The sequence below is a fragment of the Musa acuminata genome, chromosome BXJ1-10 (assembly GCF_036884655.1).
Source record: "Musa acuminata AAA Group cultivar baxijiao chromosome BXJ1-10, Cavendish_Baxijiao_AAA, whole genome shotgun sequence".
NCBI lineage: Eukaryota > Viridiplantae > Streptophyta > Magnoliopsida > Zingiberales > Musaceae > Musa > Musa acuminata.
Window position 1 is genome coordinate 31,097,552 of NC_088336.1, and position 18,748 is coordinate 31,116,299.

At 36.2% G+C, this 18,748-nt stretch overlaps 1 protein-coding gene across 1 annotated transcript; it reads left to right on the forward strand.

The window, feature by feature from the left end:
* Positions 1-1,777: 1,777 nt before the first annotated feature.
* LOC135595065 (probable DNA helicase MCM9) lies at positions 1,778-16,135 on the forward strand. Its single transcript, XM_065085575.1, has 20 exons — positions 1,778-2,151; positions 2,234-2,336; positions 2,423-2,525; positions 2,669-2,807; positions 4,157-4,223; positions 4,476-4,650; positions 5,316-5,415; positions 6,414-6,511; positions 7,783-7,848; positions 8,067-8,159; positions 9,596-9,712; positions 11,286-11,358; positions 12,293-12,359; positions 12,863-12,944; positions 13,618-13,739; positions 13,895-13,962; positions 15,012-15,121; positions 15,186-15,233; positions 15,311-15,463; positions 15,795-16,135. Exons 1-20 carry the CDS (start codon positions 2,012-2,014, stop codon positions 15,851-15,853), a joined length of 1,983 nt encoding a protein of 660 aa, XP_064941647.1. The 5' UTR covers positions 1,778-2,011; the 3' UTR covers positions 15,854-16,135.
* Positions 16,136-18,748: the final 2,613 nt, after the last annotated feature.

Below are 18,748 nucleotides of genomic sequence, written 5' to 3' on the forward strand. Positions count from 1 at the left end.
GGGTTGGTCTGGCGTTAGCTTCGGCCGTGGTTTGGTGTGGGTGACTAGATTGGACTTTGCTGAGGCCCGCCCGCCCGCCCGCCCGCCCGCAGGAATTCCACGTCGGTGAGCGGCACAAAAGCTGGGGTCTTAATCGCCAAAGTTCGTCGGTGGGGACTCGAGAGAAAAGCTGCACCAGACGTTGAATCACCGTTAAGAGTTAATACTTAATCATTTCTAACACGACTAAGCTAATAGAACGATAATATATATTAAATGGGTTATAAGGCACAAATACCGGTATGATTAATCTTGGCCCATGTTAGAGTTTGAGTTTATCACAAGATGTTAGAAATTGATTTAATTTGATAAAAAATCTTATAAAAAATTACATCACCAACATGCGAAAATTTGAAAGTTTTTTTATGTTATGGATTTTAGTGAAAAACCATATTACTTACAAATTAATAAATGTTTATTAGATATTATCCCTTATAGTTAATTTCATTTAGTTCTAACGTTTCTATATTTTAAAAAGTTAGTTATGAAAGCGAAGTATTTAGATTTATTTATTATAAGATCATCGGTTTTACTATTATAAATATGAAGAATTTTTTTTTAAAACATTCTCGTTGATACTAACTGACGTTGGTGATATTAAAGGTTAAGTGTGACTATTATGAATGAGAGTGATGAGAATAGATAAGGGTCACTCTACATCTAGCATTTTTCATTACTCGGTATTTATGTTGACGTTGATGTAGTTATAGAGTGGCACTGCTTTGTAATTACATCGTTATTGACGTAGATACAAAAGGACATTCACCTCTCGTTATTATTTTTTATCCATAATAATCATCCACAATCACTAACAACTTCGTTATTTATTACCATCAATCGGAACATTAAGATTATTATTATATATATATATTTTATATTTTTGTTAGTAAAATCGATAACATTAATTGATCAAAATATTTTTAATTATCTGGATACCAATATAACTTTTTAAATATGTAAGGATCAAAATATTAAAAATAATTAATTACATGAGATAATATATAATTAATAAAAAAATAAAATCATTTACCATTAGATGTTACAATTATCATCGTAATAATGGATCACTCTCAGTATCAAGAAGTTTCAATAAGTGTAAAATTAACATTAACATTACATGTAAATATACATATGTCAAGTTTTCTTATCATATATGGAATTTTTAGTTAAGCCTGGACATGAAATGTTCATATAATCTAAATTATTTGATAATCCTAAAGACAGGTGTGGATAACTTTACTTTCTCGTTTAATATAAAAAAATTATAATATATGGTTTGATGGTAAGTCCTATCCAAGAAATTGTACTCTTAAACGCACTTTAGTAGTTGAGTGTCCTATAATTTGAATAAAAATGGTATAAACAAGCCAAAAAAAAGGTCATAATTAACAAGCGATGTTGAATCTATAGTACGTTACTAACTTGTTATTTATGATTTTTATTACTTTGCCAGTGGTTTTCGTTGAATCAATCATCCACGCTCGGAATCGGTGGCCGGTGGCCCCTTTTACCTTAGTTGATCATGTGATTGCGCTGTCATTAGAACAGTCATTTGGTTTCTCGCACGTTTTCTTCATTGCTGCACGTGCGCTATGCACATGAGAGTCAAGGTCAGTAGTCTGTGCCACATCTTTTCCCACCTTCCTTCGCCTTTCACCGGTGATTAGAGGTCCGAATGGGCCCCACAGAAGGCCCACGTCGGACGCCGTCGAACCATCCAATCACTGGGCAGGTAGCCGACACGAGTAGTCTTATGGAGATCTAGTTCTTACATACGACATGGAACATACCAGCTTAAACCGGGTCCTCGATCCGGTCAACAATTGAAATGTTCGGTCAAAATCGGATCCAAATCCAGCCTAATCGGATCGTATTCCGGCACTAATCGGGTGGAAAGTCCATTTTCGGAGCGGCGTTCCTTTTCCCGCCGCCCTCGATCGCCCCTCTCTCTCGCTTCATTCGGCGAACAAGAATGACCGGGCCGAACGATGTCGAAGAGGAGCAGCAGAAAATTGGAGCCTTCGCCCGCTTCCTCATCTCCCACCACGCTCCTCTTCTCCGCTCCATCGTCCTCTCCCCCGACCCCAATCTCCATTACCCCCTCCTCGTCGAGTAAGCCCTCGTTTCTGCCCTGTCTCACTGTATAAGCATTGATAAGCATTGTTCAACCCCTCACTTGTCTCCCTTCTCCCAGCTTCGCGGAGCTACTGGATTTTGACCCTTCTCTCGCCCACCTCTTCTTCTCCCGCCCGTCCCATCTCCTCCCGCTCTTCGACGAAGCTGCTCGCCGCTGCCAGGTTTTCTTACATTTCTTTTTTTCCGCTTCGATGCAGTGTGTTGTATCTCTTTCTTTCTTACTTTCGCTTTGAATTGTGCGCCGCAGGATGTCATTCTCGAGAATCCTGACGATCTGGGCCATACAGCAAGCAAGAAGTATCACGTTCATGTCAGGATCAACGTCGGTGGCTCTCCCTTGGAATCTCCCGGTTTGATCTTTGCCATAGCCTTGTTTATTTGATTTTTATTAGTTGTTGGGAAGAGAAAAAGAAAAGAGAAAAAAAGACAAAAGAAAAAAGATGGATGTGCTGATGGTGTGGTAATGGTGTTTTGGGGGTGGGGTTCCGTTCAGAGACATTTCCAAGCATTGGGCGGATTAGGGTGAAACATCGTGGGATCCTTCTCACGCTTAAGGGGACTGTCATCCGATCAGGGGCCATAAAGATGATCGAATGGGAGCAGCTTTATGAGTGTAGGCGGTGCAAGCACAGGCAAGGAAATTTCAACTCACATATATAACGTGTTTGATGGTTCATAACATACATGTATATTCATAATTTTTTGAAATTTTCTTGTTTCTTGATTGAACAAATTTATCTGATATTTTTGGTAGCAACATAACGCATTGTACGTTGACTCATTAGCCTTTTCATCATGTCTCTAAGATATCCATGTTCAGTAATTTATTAGGTTATGCAAACAACCTAAATGGTCTCCATTAGTGAAACATGGAGCAGAATCTAACAGTAACACATACTTTTTAGTCTATTCCGAATAGATATCGGTGGACTTATGCCTCCTAACCAAGGTATGCAGTTTCGAATAATACCGTCCAGTGCGGGCGGTACGTATCGGTCCGTCAGCTGACCGATACACGGACCGCCCGTTATCGGACAGAACGAAATATATATATATATATATATATATATATATATATAATATTTATATGTAAATATTTTTATAAAAGGCGACGTCGCCCCGCATGGGAGAAGGAAAAGGCGACGTCGCCGAATTATATATATATATATATATATATATATATATATATATATCGAACGGTATACCTCTCGATATACAATATCGTATCGTACCGAGCGAACGTCGAAACTCCGGTACGGTATGATATTGCATACCTTGCTCCTAACATAATATGTTGCCATCTAGTTTGAAAGTGTTTGGCGGTAGCATGGCACAATGATAACTACGGCTGAACTCAAGGCTTAAACTGATTTATTAGATTGATATATATGTTTACCAAACTATTGAACAGTATAACTTTGTATGTATTGCCATGTTTTTTACTTTTTAGGTCTTGTGGCTGGTTGGTATGTTTCCTAATTCCCCAAGTTATCAAATATTTCAACATAAGCTTGATAAGCAGTTTCTTTTTCCAACTGACAATTTTTTCCTAAGTGGAAGTTTCAAATATCTAAGTATGGCCTTTTTGAGTAAGTGTTTAGGTATGAAGGAGTAGAGTTGCTCATGTCAACTTCTATAATGAACTCTTCTAGATTGTGCTGGTCTTCTTTAAATATCATGAGTTCTCATTGGCAAAGATGGATTCGATACCTGTAAGCAATTAGTATTGAGTTGTATCTACTACCCTAGAATGTCATCTAAAATGGGCAAGTACATTGTTCCAGCAAAGTTAGATCTGTGACGTACAGCTGATGAGGAGCTATTAGTTTCCTCTCTGTCAAACTTCTCACAGCAGTAGACTGGATACTTTCTATGGTTTTTTCTGTTGCTGGAGTATTATAAAGTCACCTCACTATCTTTATCGATCTTTAATTTATATGAGCAACTACTACTCATTGTTCTCATTGATATCTGTAATTAGGTTCAAAGTTCATCCTGAGCTGGAAGCCGGAAAGTCCATAAAACCTCCTACCTCTTGCCCTTCTAGGGTATGCTTCTTTAAGTTGTATTTAATTGTTTCTATCTAGTATTCTGTTTTTTATTTCTTCTGTTTTTGTGTTGGTTACATTTGTTTTTGTCATGCTTGTGCCAGCTCAATTCATATATGAGGCATGATTTACACATTAACAACCATCTACAGTATTATACACTTGTTATCCTTTAGGATTTCACCGGTAAATGTTCTATCTATCTGTCCATGGTGAAGATACCTGAAAAATATTGAACTTAATTTTTCACAGGGGTCTAAAACTTGTGAGGGAACATACTTTGCTCCTATAGAAGACAGTAAAGTATGTCATGATTACCAGGAGATCAAAATCCAAGAAAGCACACAACTGCTGGGTGTTGGGTCTATACCTCGTTCAATTCCAGTTATTCTAATGAATGACCTGGTTGATATGGTCAAGGCCGGAGGTACCACGATCTGTGAAGCCCTGATTTTACTTTCAACTGTTACATTCATGCATCTAACTTGACCATTTGTGGTATTTGTCAGATTGTTCTATGCTAGCTGACTACACCGAAATATTCTTTAATTTATTATAATATGTGGCATGTGACCAACTGATGCAGGACAAACCATGATGGCCTATTATGTATGGTTATAACATTACTCAAGTGCACTAAAGTTAAAATGAGATATATTACTCGACAAGGACCAGAAGCTGAAAAATTCAATTTTAAGTCAGCCTAGCAAGTAGCAACCAATACAGCATCAGTAACACGTGATCGACCAAGAGACAGCTGATAATTGAAGTGTACTGGATTTAGAATAGTATCAGTAGCACTTAACAAATAGTTGACCAGTATGTATAAACATAACAGTATGATTGACATATGGTTGAGAACTTTTTATGATTGGCATATGGTTGAAGCTCAACACACTCATTTCATTTTCAGATTATATATAGAAATTGTATTATTTATTTTTTGATTATATAGAATTATCCAAAGAATATTCAGCAAAAAGTATGCATTTATGGTTAGCTTTAATCTCATTCTCTGCTCATTTGATCATGTTGAGGATGTATCCTCCACTTGCTCTTAAGATACTTCTTGATGTTTTCCTTGTGCTTCAGATGATGTCATTATTACTGGGGTTCTATCAGCAAAGTGGTCTTCAGATTTAAAGGATGTGCGCTGCGACCTTGATCCCATCTTAATTGCTAACTATGTGAGGTAAATAGTTATATTTTTGTTGTTGAAAGCCTGGAACAAGATATACTCAAGTTTCAATATCACCTATGTAGTTATCATAAATTAACAAGTATAATTCTTATTCAATTTTTTGAACTTGAGCTACAATCTCTAGAAGAGAAAAATGTGTTTCTTGATTTAGTTGTTCTAGATTTTGTTCTTTTTGGTGCATATATTCGCTCTCTTATATTCTACCTGACCAAACACATTAGTTGATGAGGCTAAAGAATCAGCCTTTTTCATAATTTGTAGTTCTGGAAACTTGGGACAAATAGTACAGCTTTGATTAGCTCGTTTTCTTGACTACTTATGCATATTTAAACATATAACTTCCCATGACTGTGCAAACTTTCATGTTCCTCAGGCTCAAAGTACAATTATTTTATTAAACGTTTCTAGAGAGACATTCATGCACAACTATTGGAAAACACATTCTTGTCCCTTTGAATGTTGTACAGAGGGATGTTTAGGTACATTTATGAAGACACATTCAACAATTGTTACATCTGATCAACCCAAAACCAATTATTTGAATCACAATATGTACTCTATCAAGGCATTTGTAGTATTGAGGGCCTAACTCTCACATTAATTTGCTCATCCTATTTTTTCAAATAATTTAAAACTTCTCTATTGTCGGTTCCCTTCTTTTATCTCTCTTTTACTTGGATACACAGCTAGATCAATGATTTCTCTTTGTTTTGATCTGTTCTTAATTTTAAAGTTAAGCACAAGAAAGAGTCTGAAAGCTTTTTCTTAGCAATGTCTATGTTTACAGTTTTATGAAACTGCATTGTTTTCATTCAATAAGATAAAATCTTGATGGAATGACAGTGAAAGACATCTGCATTTCTCACAAGTTGGGTTATGAACAGCTTCAGTAGTGTATGCTCTCTCTTAGGTTTCTTGTCTGTACATATGCTCTCTCTCCCCCTTCTGTCACCCCTCTTTAAATTCATAGTAAAATTTTCCTGTTGTAGGAGAACCAACCAACTGAAGTCTGAAATTGGCATCCCAGATGACGATATTAAGAAATTTGAGCAATTTTGGTTACACCACAAGACAGCCCCACTAAGAGGTGCTTTCTGCCATGAAAGTTATTACATGCTATAGTGTTTCAATAAATGCATATCAATATATATCCTAATGTTTAATAAGTGACTAAAGCATGATCAGAGCTACTATCAGTATGTCTACGTAATTGATTATTCAAGCACCATCTATGAACCCCATTTTGTTATTTTTCTTGAGAACATAGTTCATGATATCAGCCAATTCTGATACAAATATGATACACTTAATTATCTGCTAACAATGATATAATTTTGGCCAATATCTCAACCTTATAGCTAGAATTTTGTTGAAATGAGCCAGAATCAGTCCAACTATACTAGAGTTGGTTAATTATGACCAACTTTAGCCAATTTAGTAGCATTAAAAGAAGAAAAAGAACGGGTAGGAGGAACAGGAGGAGGAGAACAAGAAGAGAGGAGTCGAGATAAAGGAAAGACCAATGCTACTATTGCAATGTAACAAAGGAGACATCGCTACTGTTGCAGATGCTATTTGCTATAAGTATCACATTTGCTACCAACCCCATAATCATGATATTTGTTGCCATGTAAGACAGAGGAAAGAACACAGGAAGAAAAACAGGGAGGTAGAGGATAGTCAACTTTGAAGGAAATGAGAATTCTAGTACAACTAAGGACATGCCGTGGTATTTAGGATTTACTTCAAATCAAGTTGGCACTCTCTTTATATAAGTTTTTACTTTATTTGTCTTTACATGTGGCATGTAAAATGGTTAGAGAAGCTTGGAGGCCAAAATAGGGCATATTACTTCAAAAATATTTGAATTAAATCTTAATATGGATTAATTTAATACATAGATATAATTATTTTATTGGGCCAATCCTACTTACTCTCTTTTATACAACTTTTGTCTCTTATGTTTGGCTTTAGTATTTGCAAAGTTCCATATATGTCAAATACAAAAGGTAAAGAAATGTTTTGATTTCTCAACTTTTATTTTATTTTTATATTTTAAAATAATTTTTCATGTATAAGTTATTTTTTCCACCGATCTTGATCCTATCATCTCTAACCATTCCTGACTACAATTCTGATCTTTCAAATGATACTTGAGAAGATAGTCTTTCATTGGAGCGACATGTAAATTATTATGATTGAACTAGCTCAAACTTCATTTATTGAGGGTGAAGAAACTATTCTTTTTCTTTAATCTCCATTCTTAGTTATTTCTTAATAAAAAGTCTATTCTTGCTTTCTTAGTATATGATATGATTCTTCGTGTTTTTCAGTCTTATATATTCACAATCATTACAGGAAGAAATGCTATTCTACAAGGAATTTGCCCTCAGGTTTTTGGTCTCTTCACTGTGAAGCTTGCAGGTAGGGAACCCTTTTTATTTCCAAAATCCAACAGTACATGTTGGAATGAAAAAAAAAGACAAAAAAAGGAAAAAGAAAAAGATTGTTGCCCACCTTTAATTTAGTATAAAGGCATATGTCACTTTTCCCTCTTTGAACAAGTAGGAATCTGTTTCATCTTTAACATTTCCATTTTCTTTGGTTCTCAATTAACTGTTTTCACACTTCTGAAAGCACAGTTGCTTTGACACTTATTGGAGGAGTCCAACATGTTGATGCTTCTGGAACAAAGATTCGTGGAGAATCTCACTTGCTTCTTGTTGGTGACCCAGGTATCACCTGCTGCATGGTTGGTAACTTTCATCAGATATGACCTTTGTTGTTTCACATTTCTAATGAGGTCATTATTCTATTTGTCTATATCAAATTGATATCTTGGTATCCAAAATAAAGGTTGTGAAAGGGCCATAATATTATGCCTATATGATTTTGTAAGCAAAGGTGATAGAGCATGTTTTGCTTAACTTTCTCCTCTTTTCTTTAATATTGTTGCATGTTTTTACCCATCTTGTTGAATATAATGTAGCTATCTAAGTCTAACTTTATCATTTGTTTACTTTAGGCAAAAAATATTGCATGCCTCATTTTATTTTCTCCATGCTTTTTCCACATGGATGAGGGCATTTCTTTATTACTCCAGTCTCTACATCCACCTTGTTCTTTTAGATACTTCTCTTTCTGTGTCTATATCATGGCTACCATTTTAAGGAAAGTGTTCATGGCATATCTTGACAACCTTTGCCTGAACCTGATTCTGATTCATTTATCTGCTTAATTAGGTTCATGCACTCTTGCTCTTTTGATTTAATTTTATATTCCATAACTTTTCATTGTAATTCTGAATATGCTTTTTATAGACTTGTTTTTGTCAAATAAAGCTAGGTTAGGTTCAAATAGTGCATGATGGAACATTCTTCAAATACTATGCCTGAAGTTCATATATATATATATATATATATATATATATATATATATACATATATAGATATAGATATATATATACATATATATATATATATACATATATATATATATATATATATATACATATATAGATATAGATACATATATATACATATATATACATATACATATATATAAATACATATATATACATATACATATATATAAATACATATATATACATATACATACATATATATATATATACATACATATATACATATATAAGATGTGTTTATTTGTGACATTTTCTTCTGATCATTTTCTTGCTGAGACATGCTTTCTGCAATTTAACCCATGTGTTGTTTTTTTTTTTTCTCTTCTTGAATGTTCTTTCTATTACAAGGCTAAAAGTTATGTTGGATTTAACTGAAATGCAGAGAAATCAGCTCTTAGGTACTATTTTCATTTTTTGCCTTAGCACTTTTTGTCTTTCTTCACGTTGTGTCTTTCTTGAACAACTTGAAATTGTGCTTTTGAATTTAAATTGAATAGTTACTTGTGCTACATTGTGTAGCATTTCTAGTTTTATGAGTCAACACTATGACAATTGAGTAAATATTTTTCCTTATGCATATACATCTATGAGACATGGTAAATCAATTTATTTAGTTTTTCTTATGAATATAAAAGTATTACAATAAAAGGCAGCTGGTAGTAAAAAGTTGAGCTATTGGTTGATAGTTGACTTTTTTCATGTATCTGTCAAAGACAGCTAAATAGTTTCTTATTTATCAAATTGTAGGTACTGGTAAGTCTCAGTTTTTAAAGTTTGCTGCAAAGCTAAGCAACCGATCTGTGATCACTACTGGGTTGGGAAGCACCAGTGCTGGCTTAACTGTTACTGCTGTCAAGGATGGAGGTCTTGTATGCTTTGCTTGTGTCTTCTTCCCTTTTAAACACTGCTTAATATTTAAATATTGACTTTTTTGCACTCTTACGTATTTTTCTTAATAAATATTTTTTTATGCCTTTATGATCAATCTAAACTTGCAGACTAGTGGCAAATTATTTTTGTTATAGTACCATCAAGTACTCAAGCTTAAAAGTTTCAGTGATTTAAACATGAAAATTAGTCTGAAATGTTTCCCAACCATTAATTATTGGTAAAATTGAGCCTTACTTTCTAGCAGGGTTTGCCGTACCGAGTCGTACCGCCCGGTACGGGCGGTACGTACCGGTCCGACAAGTTGTCGGTACGCGGACCGCCCTGTACCGGTCCGCACTGTAGCAGTGCTACAGTAACACTGTAGCGCACTGTAGCAGTGCTACAGTGCTCGGTACACCTCGGTATACCGGTCGGTACACCCGTACCGTACCGTACCGAGCACGAGTCAAAACGCCGGTATGGTACGGTACGGCGAACCTTGCTTTCTAGTATGCTTGGCACTGGAGTTTTATGTTGAATCTGACTTAAACCTTTCTCTGGATGATTGTGTCATGGCAGCATATCTGACCTGCTTAAAAGATAATGACAATTCATTTTTACTTCTTTCTTTATAATATTCTTTATAAATTTGTATTGTGTTTTACTTCTTTTTACTTCTTTATCTCTTTCTTGTATGTCCATATTATTGTCTCACTCATCAGTTTCTTATTTTGTGAGCTTTGCATGGGAGACCGAAATACTGAACAACAAAATTTTTATGTCCAAGTTAAATAAGTTTTAAGGCTTATGTCTTAAGGGATTTTGGACATTGGAGATCCTCTTTGATGTCGTTAAGGTATTGTGAAGATTAGTTCTTTCTTCTTTTCTTCAGTCTAGTCCCAATAGGTCTTAAGTAATAACCTATATTCTTTAGTTTCTCTGTGCTCATACAAACAAGTAAAGCACATCTTCCACAAAGAAATTTAAAATATCAATGTTGCTTATAATAGTTTTGAAATTGCAGCCACCATCTGCATGAAGGTGATTTTCTCATTGATCTTCTTCCTATGAATTCTTCTGGTAATGTGCTGTTTGGGAGCTAGTGGTGCCTTTTGTTTTGTGATTCTTATTATATTATTAATGTCTAGTGTAATGCTTGAGAAAGTAAGGATGGTGGCTTTGAGATGAATAATTAGATCCTAATTGTGTTGGAAAATGGATGAATAATAACTCCTATATTCAGAACCAAATGGAGCATGAGCCTTGATATCATGGTAAGATTGCTCATTTGTGATTTAGGTATGACCAGGGTTTAAATCACATATATAACCTTTTTGGTTTCAGGGATAAGGCTAAATACATGCCTTACACGTGCAAGAGCCTAGTGCATTAGGCTGCCCTTTTGAACACAAATTTGATTAATGGGATTATTGTAAGTTTATGAGTTTCAAATTGGTACCAAATAATGAAAGATGCTTGCTTCTCATTTTAATTTTGAAACTATGCTATTTTTTCATGTGATTATTTACTTGTACCTCCTATGCCATCTCTCATATATACTTAACAGGGGAATGGATGCTAGAGGCTGGGGCACTTGTTTTGGCTGATGGGGGACTTTGTTGCATAGATGAATTTGACAGGTTTGTTGTTTCTTTTTTTTCAGTGCTTCTCTTTTTGGTAATATTATTGCTTCCAAGATCTTCTCTTTAATGAAGGGTTTCTCATATTAGCTATATTTTAACGCAGTTTCACTACTTAAGGATCAATTACTTTCATACTCTACCATGTCATGTACTTTATGGTGATAATGCACTACTAAAGAGATATCAAGTTAGGTTTATTTTGATTAGGGATGATCAAGTAAAGTTCGAGCTAAACTCCAATTCAGTCTAATCGGAGTTCCAATCAAACCAAGCAGAGACCAAGCCCAATAAAAAAATGGTTACTTGTTGTAAAGGAGACGACATACTTAATACATATAGTATCAAAGATTTTATTTCATATTGATGTCATTTTCTATAGCTGCACAACTGCTTAAGCCCTAACCATAATAGCTTTTGGCTCATCCCTAGTGACCTAGTTCTTAAGAACTCTATTTATGTGTTAGTATATCTTTGAAAACATTGAACAACATTGCCTTCCTTGCTGGTGATTTTTTTTTAAGTAGAACATATTTGATATTGGGTGGGTTGTAAAATATGGTCCCATTTAAGACTATATTTCAGTACTTTGTGGAGTTGTATGTACTTCCTTCGGTGTATCAGTTTGGCATGCATGTACATGGTAGACCAGTAATCTGTGATACTAGTTTCTCTTGGTTCTTAAGTTCTTATGTTATGCTATTTTTTCTTTTTATCTTTTGAGCAATTATTGTGAATGTTTTGACAGAGAAAACTAAAATGTACTTGTTCTGGACTCTAGTATATGTTGCAAAAACTACATAATGGAGTCTTAATATGCTTAGTTACACTTCTTACATCCCATCCGCCGTTAAAATTTTATCAGTTATCTTATTGTTTTGTGAGATTCAGGATAAACCTTGGACTGACAATTCCTCTGTGCATATATATATAGCATGCGAGAGCATGATAGAGCAACCATACATGAAGCAATGGAGCAACAAACTATCAGTGTCGCAAAGGTGTCTTTTGTTTATTTTTTTGTTAGTTATTATTTAGTACTAGGAGTTATCTTTTTCAATATTAGTTTGATGCAATTTCTTGGATATGAATTTTTTTTGCTTTGAAAAGTATTTAAGTGATATCTTAGCGATATTTCCAGGAAGCCATTCAAGCTATTCATGTAAATAATTCTCAATATTAACCAAATTACTACTAAGACATGCACAATTTTCAGTTTGGTTTCAATTCAAAATATGTATTTTTAATCATTGATACTACTATTGATTAGGTTGTTGATCTTACTGATACTTCATGATGTTCATTCTTTACTTGGGTAGACAGTTTGGAGAACAAAATTATTGCTTTAATTTGTCCTCGGTTATTATTATGTTTTTTTTCATATATTTTGTCAATAATCAACAATATTTATTTAGATAAAGTGACAATTTACCCCATTTAGTGCATTAATTATTCTTTGATGAAAGTGTTGTGAACTCAAGTTAATTATTATTTTAAATTTCAGGCTGGCCTGGTGACTACTCTCAGTACCAGAACAATCGTGTTTGGTGCAACTAATCCAAAGGGACAATATGATCCTAATCAAGGTACTTCATTCTTTTAAAAATTGAACTGCTTTTTCTGTCGAATTACAAAAATTTGGTAAAGTTAAGCCCAAATGTAAATATTTGACTTCTTATTGTCCACAAATCAGTGAGCTTTTTGACATCTGATGGACATCAAGATGCTTATTGTAATCTTAAAATCTAAAATGAATAGTTGGTTTCTTTTGATGTGTCAAGTATAAAAAATGAATGCTGTTGAAAATATCCCTGGAAAATAAAATCAGGCAATTAGTACTTCGATTAGCAGTTTAACTTCTAATTTTATCTGAGGATAAGTGAGCATAAGCAGTAACAAAGCCTCATGTTTGCTCTTGGTATTTGCTATATATTGCTACATATCTCATGATTTGGAAACTCTTCATAGATAATTGCATTTAAGTTCCCATCTCATTGTTCCTTGGCATTAAAATCATCATCATCCTACTATGGCAAACTCTTGACATTTCATCTTTGCTTGTCCGTTCAGACTTGTTCATTATGTTCATGTACCTTCAACATAAAATAAAAATGTCATGCATATAACTCAAAATTGTTGTATTTTTATGTTATATGGACACATGCAAGATAAATGTTACTTGACTAATTGATGCTTCAGTAGAAGATTTTTTATACATTTTTTCCAACTTGTGACGCAAATTCTCTTTGCAATTTTCAGCTTTATCTGTGAACACAACTCTTTCTGGGCCACTTTTGAGCAGATTTGATATAGTTCTTGTTCTCTTGGATACCAAAAATCCTGAATGGGATGCCATTGTTTCATCTCATATTCTGGCAATGGTAAATATCCATGCTTGCCTATTATAATGGTGAAATAACTCTCTTATGTCTTAACCAATTGCTACAAATCAATTCATCTTATATGAAAATTTCCATATGATTGATATAAAGTTTTAAGATGAAATTTTAGTTGAATTGATCATTTGACTTTCCAGAATGGAGAACAGGGAAGCAAAAATGCTGAGTTCATAGATAATATCTGGCCAGTAGTGATGCTTAGAAGGTAAGCCTTAGAGTTCCTTGTGCTTCTGTTGTCCTCAGATGTTTCTTTATATTTCACAAAAAATATTTTTGCACCACTCTGTTTAGTTGATGTTAATTTTTGGAATATTTTGTTCTTTTGACTTGGAGACATGATGAAAAGAGAAGTTCTTGTCGTAATGGGGACACTAATACTTCAGATTGCACTTATTTATTTTCTATAGCAACACTATGAAATTTAGCCATATATCATCTCTGTTCAAAGTTTGACTTTGACTCATAATGGATCAAATTTAAAGCATTCTTGTAAGGGTAGTGAAAATGAGCTGACGGCACACAACTTGTCATGCTAAAAGCAATAAGAATAAGATGTTTAGGCTAACTTGAAGCATGTGCAGACTGAAATTCGAGGAGGCTGTAAGTTTTAGAAAAATAAGGGTAGAAAACATGTGTGTTATGCGAACACACGCATATACAGTGAATATGTATTTTATCAAATGCAAAACAACTGTGCTTTCCAAGGAAAGGAAAATTCAAAAAAGGTACCAAATAATCTATTCGATCTATACAAAGTTCATGGTAAGTTCATGAGATTAGTGGAGTCCATAAATCACATCATGAGTGCTGAAGAAGTGATTTGGTACAATATCGACAGATCACAAAAGAGAAAACAAAGGATACAACCTTTTATTGGTCTTATTAGAACTTTGTATCTGTGGAAAGTAGTTCTGTACAATTTTATTATACTTTTCAGTATGTAAAGTGTTTTTCAGCCTCTGGATATCTTCTTGGAAGCAATTAAATAAATGATTGAGTTAACAAGAAAATCTTCTTTCTGCACATGGGGAACATATCTGACAGCACCTCAAAATTTATGGAGTGCTCTGTCAAATACTTGCCAATCCATGTATTTATTACTACTGTTGCTAGTTGGATAATGAAACATTTTAATTTGAGTAAGTTTTTGGAAGAGGGGCATGTTCAATAACATCCAAATAATGTTTGAATTTGATTTAGTTTGTTGGCTGGAGTGGAGAGATGTCCTTTTACCTTCTGAAGTTCAATATGCAGGTATATTCACTATGTAAAGCAACATTTTAAACCTGTGCTGACAAAGGAGTCTGAAAGAGTTATTTCAAGTTATTATCAACTCCAGCGAAGATCAGCAATACATAATGCAGGTTAGTATGGAAATGCTATCATAAGATAAAGCTTGCCGTGTCTCAGGAAGATATATTTATGCAGCAAGAACCACTGTGCGAATGCTTGAAAGTTTGATAAGATTGGCGCAAGGTATGCTGTAGAAGCAGAGTCTGCCATCGAGGCTTCTCATTACTTGATTATATAATTCAACTGCCTTTCTCTTGCAGCACACGCAAGACTCATGTTCAGGAATGAGGTCACACAGCTTGATGCTATTGCTGCAATTTTATGCATCGAATCATCAATGACAACATCTGCCATTGTGGACAGTGTTGGGAATGCTTTACACTCCAATTTTACCGATAATCCTGATGAGGAATGTATCCTGTGAGATCACTGAATTTCATCGCATAGTCATCAATTTACATCACATGCATGTAGGTATCCTAGTTTTGCAATTCGGTCCATTGCTAATGAGAAGAATCTCAGTTCTTAGATTTCTGAACATATTTTCTTTTTCATAAATCAGGGTTACATCATTTTGTTTATAACATGGTAGTTTACCTAGTTGTTTAACATGGCAAGTAACAAGGTTTATTGAATATTACCTTATGGGTGGCTAATAGCGCCACTTTTATGTGCATAGAGTCGAGCATATGCACATCCATTTTTCGTTGCATTCCTTTGAAATTCTTGACATGCCATACATAGATGCCAAGCAAGAAAAGTTGATCCTCGAGAAGCTTCAAGTGATTGAAGAGTTCCAGTAAGAGCAAAGAGCTCGCAACAACCACACTACACGAGGAAAGACCGCGAAAACTCTCGTTGGTGGACCTCTTACTATCCTGAAAGCAAGAGCTTGTGGCCGTATGTCTTTCGGTGCATATTTATATCTATATGTATGTATATAACCACCCACAACCTTCAGAAGCTTCATCTGTAGGGGAAATGGTTCGATACGAAATTTGGTTGCTTCTTACGATCTCTTAAATCTCATCATCTGAGATGCATGCTAAATTGAAGTGATGTCAACCGTCGTTTGTTTAAGACTAATGAAGGAACACCGGTGCTTGATGGGCCGGGACGGCCTTTGTTATTATGGCGACTATGATTGGATTCACCATCAAACTGTTAAAATGGATCCGTAAAACTCGTTGTTTGGAATTGTTCACTCCAGCTGTCACGATTTCGGACTCTTTCCACCGCATCCAAGCTGAGTTGAAAGAATCGAGGCACTTACCTCGGGACGTATAAAAGATTAGATCTATCTCCTTGGCGGCGATAGGCCCAACGACAGCGCATTCCCTACGACACATTCATAGATAGGCGCACCATCCTTTCTTTCATCAAATCTTGCGCAAAATACGAGGTATCACTGGGATCCACCACACCCCCATAAAAGCTAACCCGTCTCGTACTCCATCCACAGTTGGCTCGCAACTCCATGCCGATGTGTATATATATATATATATAAAGATCCCACATAGGTCTCACATCATCTTCTGAGTGCCATGGCAGCGTCGGTACGACGGTCACGAAGTTTTCACGGCGATGCCTTACATTAACATTACGATCCCACACGAAAAAGACCACCGCCAAGAGACGACGTGGGGACGCCAACTCTGATGCCCGGCCTGGTAGGGGGGGGAAGGCGTTTGGCGGAACCGAGAAGCCGTGCTACGACGGTAGCCCTCTCCTGTCGCGTCCTCGCGGTGCGTGTCTCGTTGCTTTCCGCCAGCTTTCTTGGTCTGTTCGGGGGGTTCGTGGAAGGGGGATCCACCGTTCTCTGTCCCTGCAACCCCCTTTCCCACTTTTTTTTCCAGGATCTTCTGTCTCGGATCAGCCAGGACCATCGTCATTCGAGCCAATGAGAGTGCTCAAAACCACGGAGCCTGTCGGGAATCGGACCAATAAGGACGCCTTATTGGTTCAGAGAACGGACCCCACCTCAACGAGGGGCTGCTAAAGTCCACCTGCCGCGGACCACAGAGCTTTTGTCTCCCATTACAAACTGCTCATATGGCTTTCAGCGATCCCCCACCCCTCCCCCAGCCTTCGCTGTCCTCGCTTGCTTTCTTGGCTTTTGTTGCGTGGGGGACGGCCCACTCTGGACCACATAGGATGGGACGGAAAGATTAGATTAGAGCGGGGGAGGGGTGGGGGGCCGAAACGCGGTGGTTCTCTAGTCCAAGCATGCCATCGCCCTCTCTCCGTCTGTCTGTTGCTGACTTTGTCTTGGGCGTCGGATCAACCCCGCATACTACTAGTGGATTGGGTTGTAGCAGAAAGAAAGAAGACGAAGAAGAAAAGAGAAAAAGGTATGCTCTTCACTGGCCGGTGATAAGAGAGAGAGAGAGAGAGAGAAGAAAGAAAAAGATGGCTAGAAGAAGTCATGCCGAGCAATAAGACGGCAGCTGCATGGATGGGAGATAAAAATTGGAGTTGCAGGAGGTGAAGGATGTTAATTCGACCCTCCATTTCTTCCACCAGTGTTCTTTTTCCCAAGCGTGGATCATCTGATCATAAGCACAAGAAGCCCTCATCCGTGGCTCAGTGTAAGCTCGCTAGTGTTGACATGCGTGAGACCGTACGTGCATGCACACGTCGGAGCCTTTCACCTTCACAACTTTGTCCTTCCGACTTCTCTCCTAGGAGATGAGATTATACTGACAGGAGGAGCCTCACACATATGTCGAAATAAACATCGCAAGTTCTATCCATTGACTCCTGTGGTCAAGGAGGAAATCCCTAATGCACTTTGAGATTTCATTCACACTTGTTGTTGCATGCAGCAACATGTGACACAGATGCAGAAGTAATTACATTCTCACTAAATGTTGTTTCAAGTTGATCCCTTAAACTCTTCTGTGTTCTTTCTTATTGGATCCTCAAACCATTTAGCTCTAAGCAACAATTCCTTCGCACATCACTAGTTATTAGAAGGATTATGTTTTACCCTTCCGTATGTTTAGAATAAGAAATTTTTTGCTACTTTAATCATCTGATTTTTCTATGGTAATTGTGTGTGTGTGTGTGTGTGTGTGTGTGTGTGTGAGAGAGAGAGAGAGAGAGAGAGAGAGAGAGAGAGATTGAACTTATTGGGAATCAAATCCAGCAACTGAGAGTGATCTGATGGCATAACATTGTGGTCCAAGTTATCTTCTGTGGTTGGCCACTCAAAATGGACTTCTGACACAATATTAATTTGCCAGAAATCAGCAGTTAAAATGAGCACTACATAAAAAATTCCCATTTATTATATTAAATAACGTATAAGACGTGGACTCGAACCTGACAGCCATTACTTGTGCAACAATACATGAATCGTCTCAAAAGAGAAATTATTCTCAGATGTTTGTGCCAATTAATCCAAGTAAGAGACACATGAATTCCAAGAATAACATAGTCTTCGTCTCGACATAAAGATATTTGTTAGGTAGAAGATGACATGTTTATGCTCAACCAATCCCTCTCTCTCTCTCTCTCTCTGCAAGCTAATATCTCTCGCTGGATGGCTCAAAACCAGTCATCGAATAGGAATCACTCACAACTCATCACCACACTACACTGTTCAAACTTAGATCAAATTGACTAAAAGTTGATAGAAGAATGAAGTTTTCTTGTAGTGCTAACCAAATCAGTTTGATTGCAACATCTCCTATTTG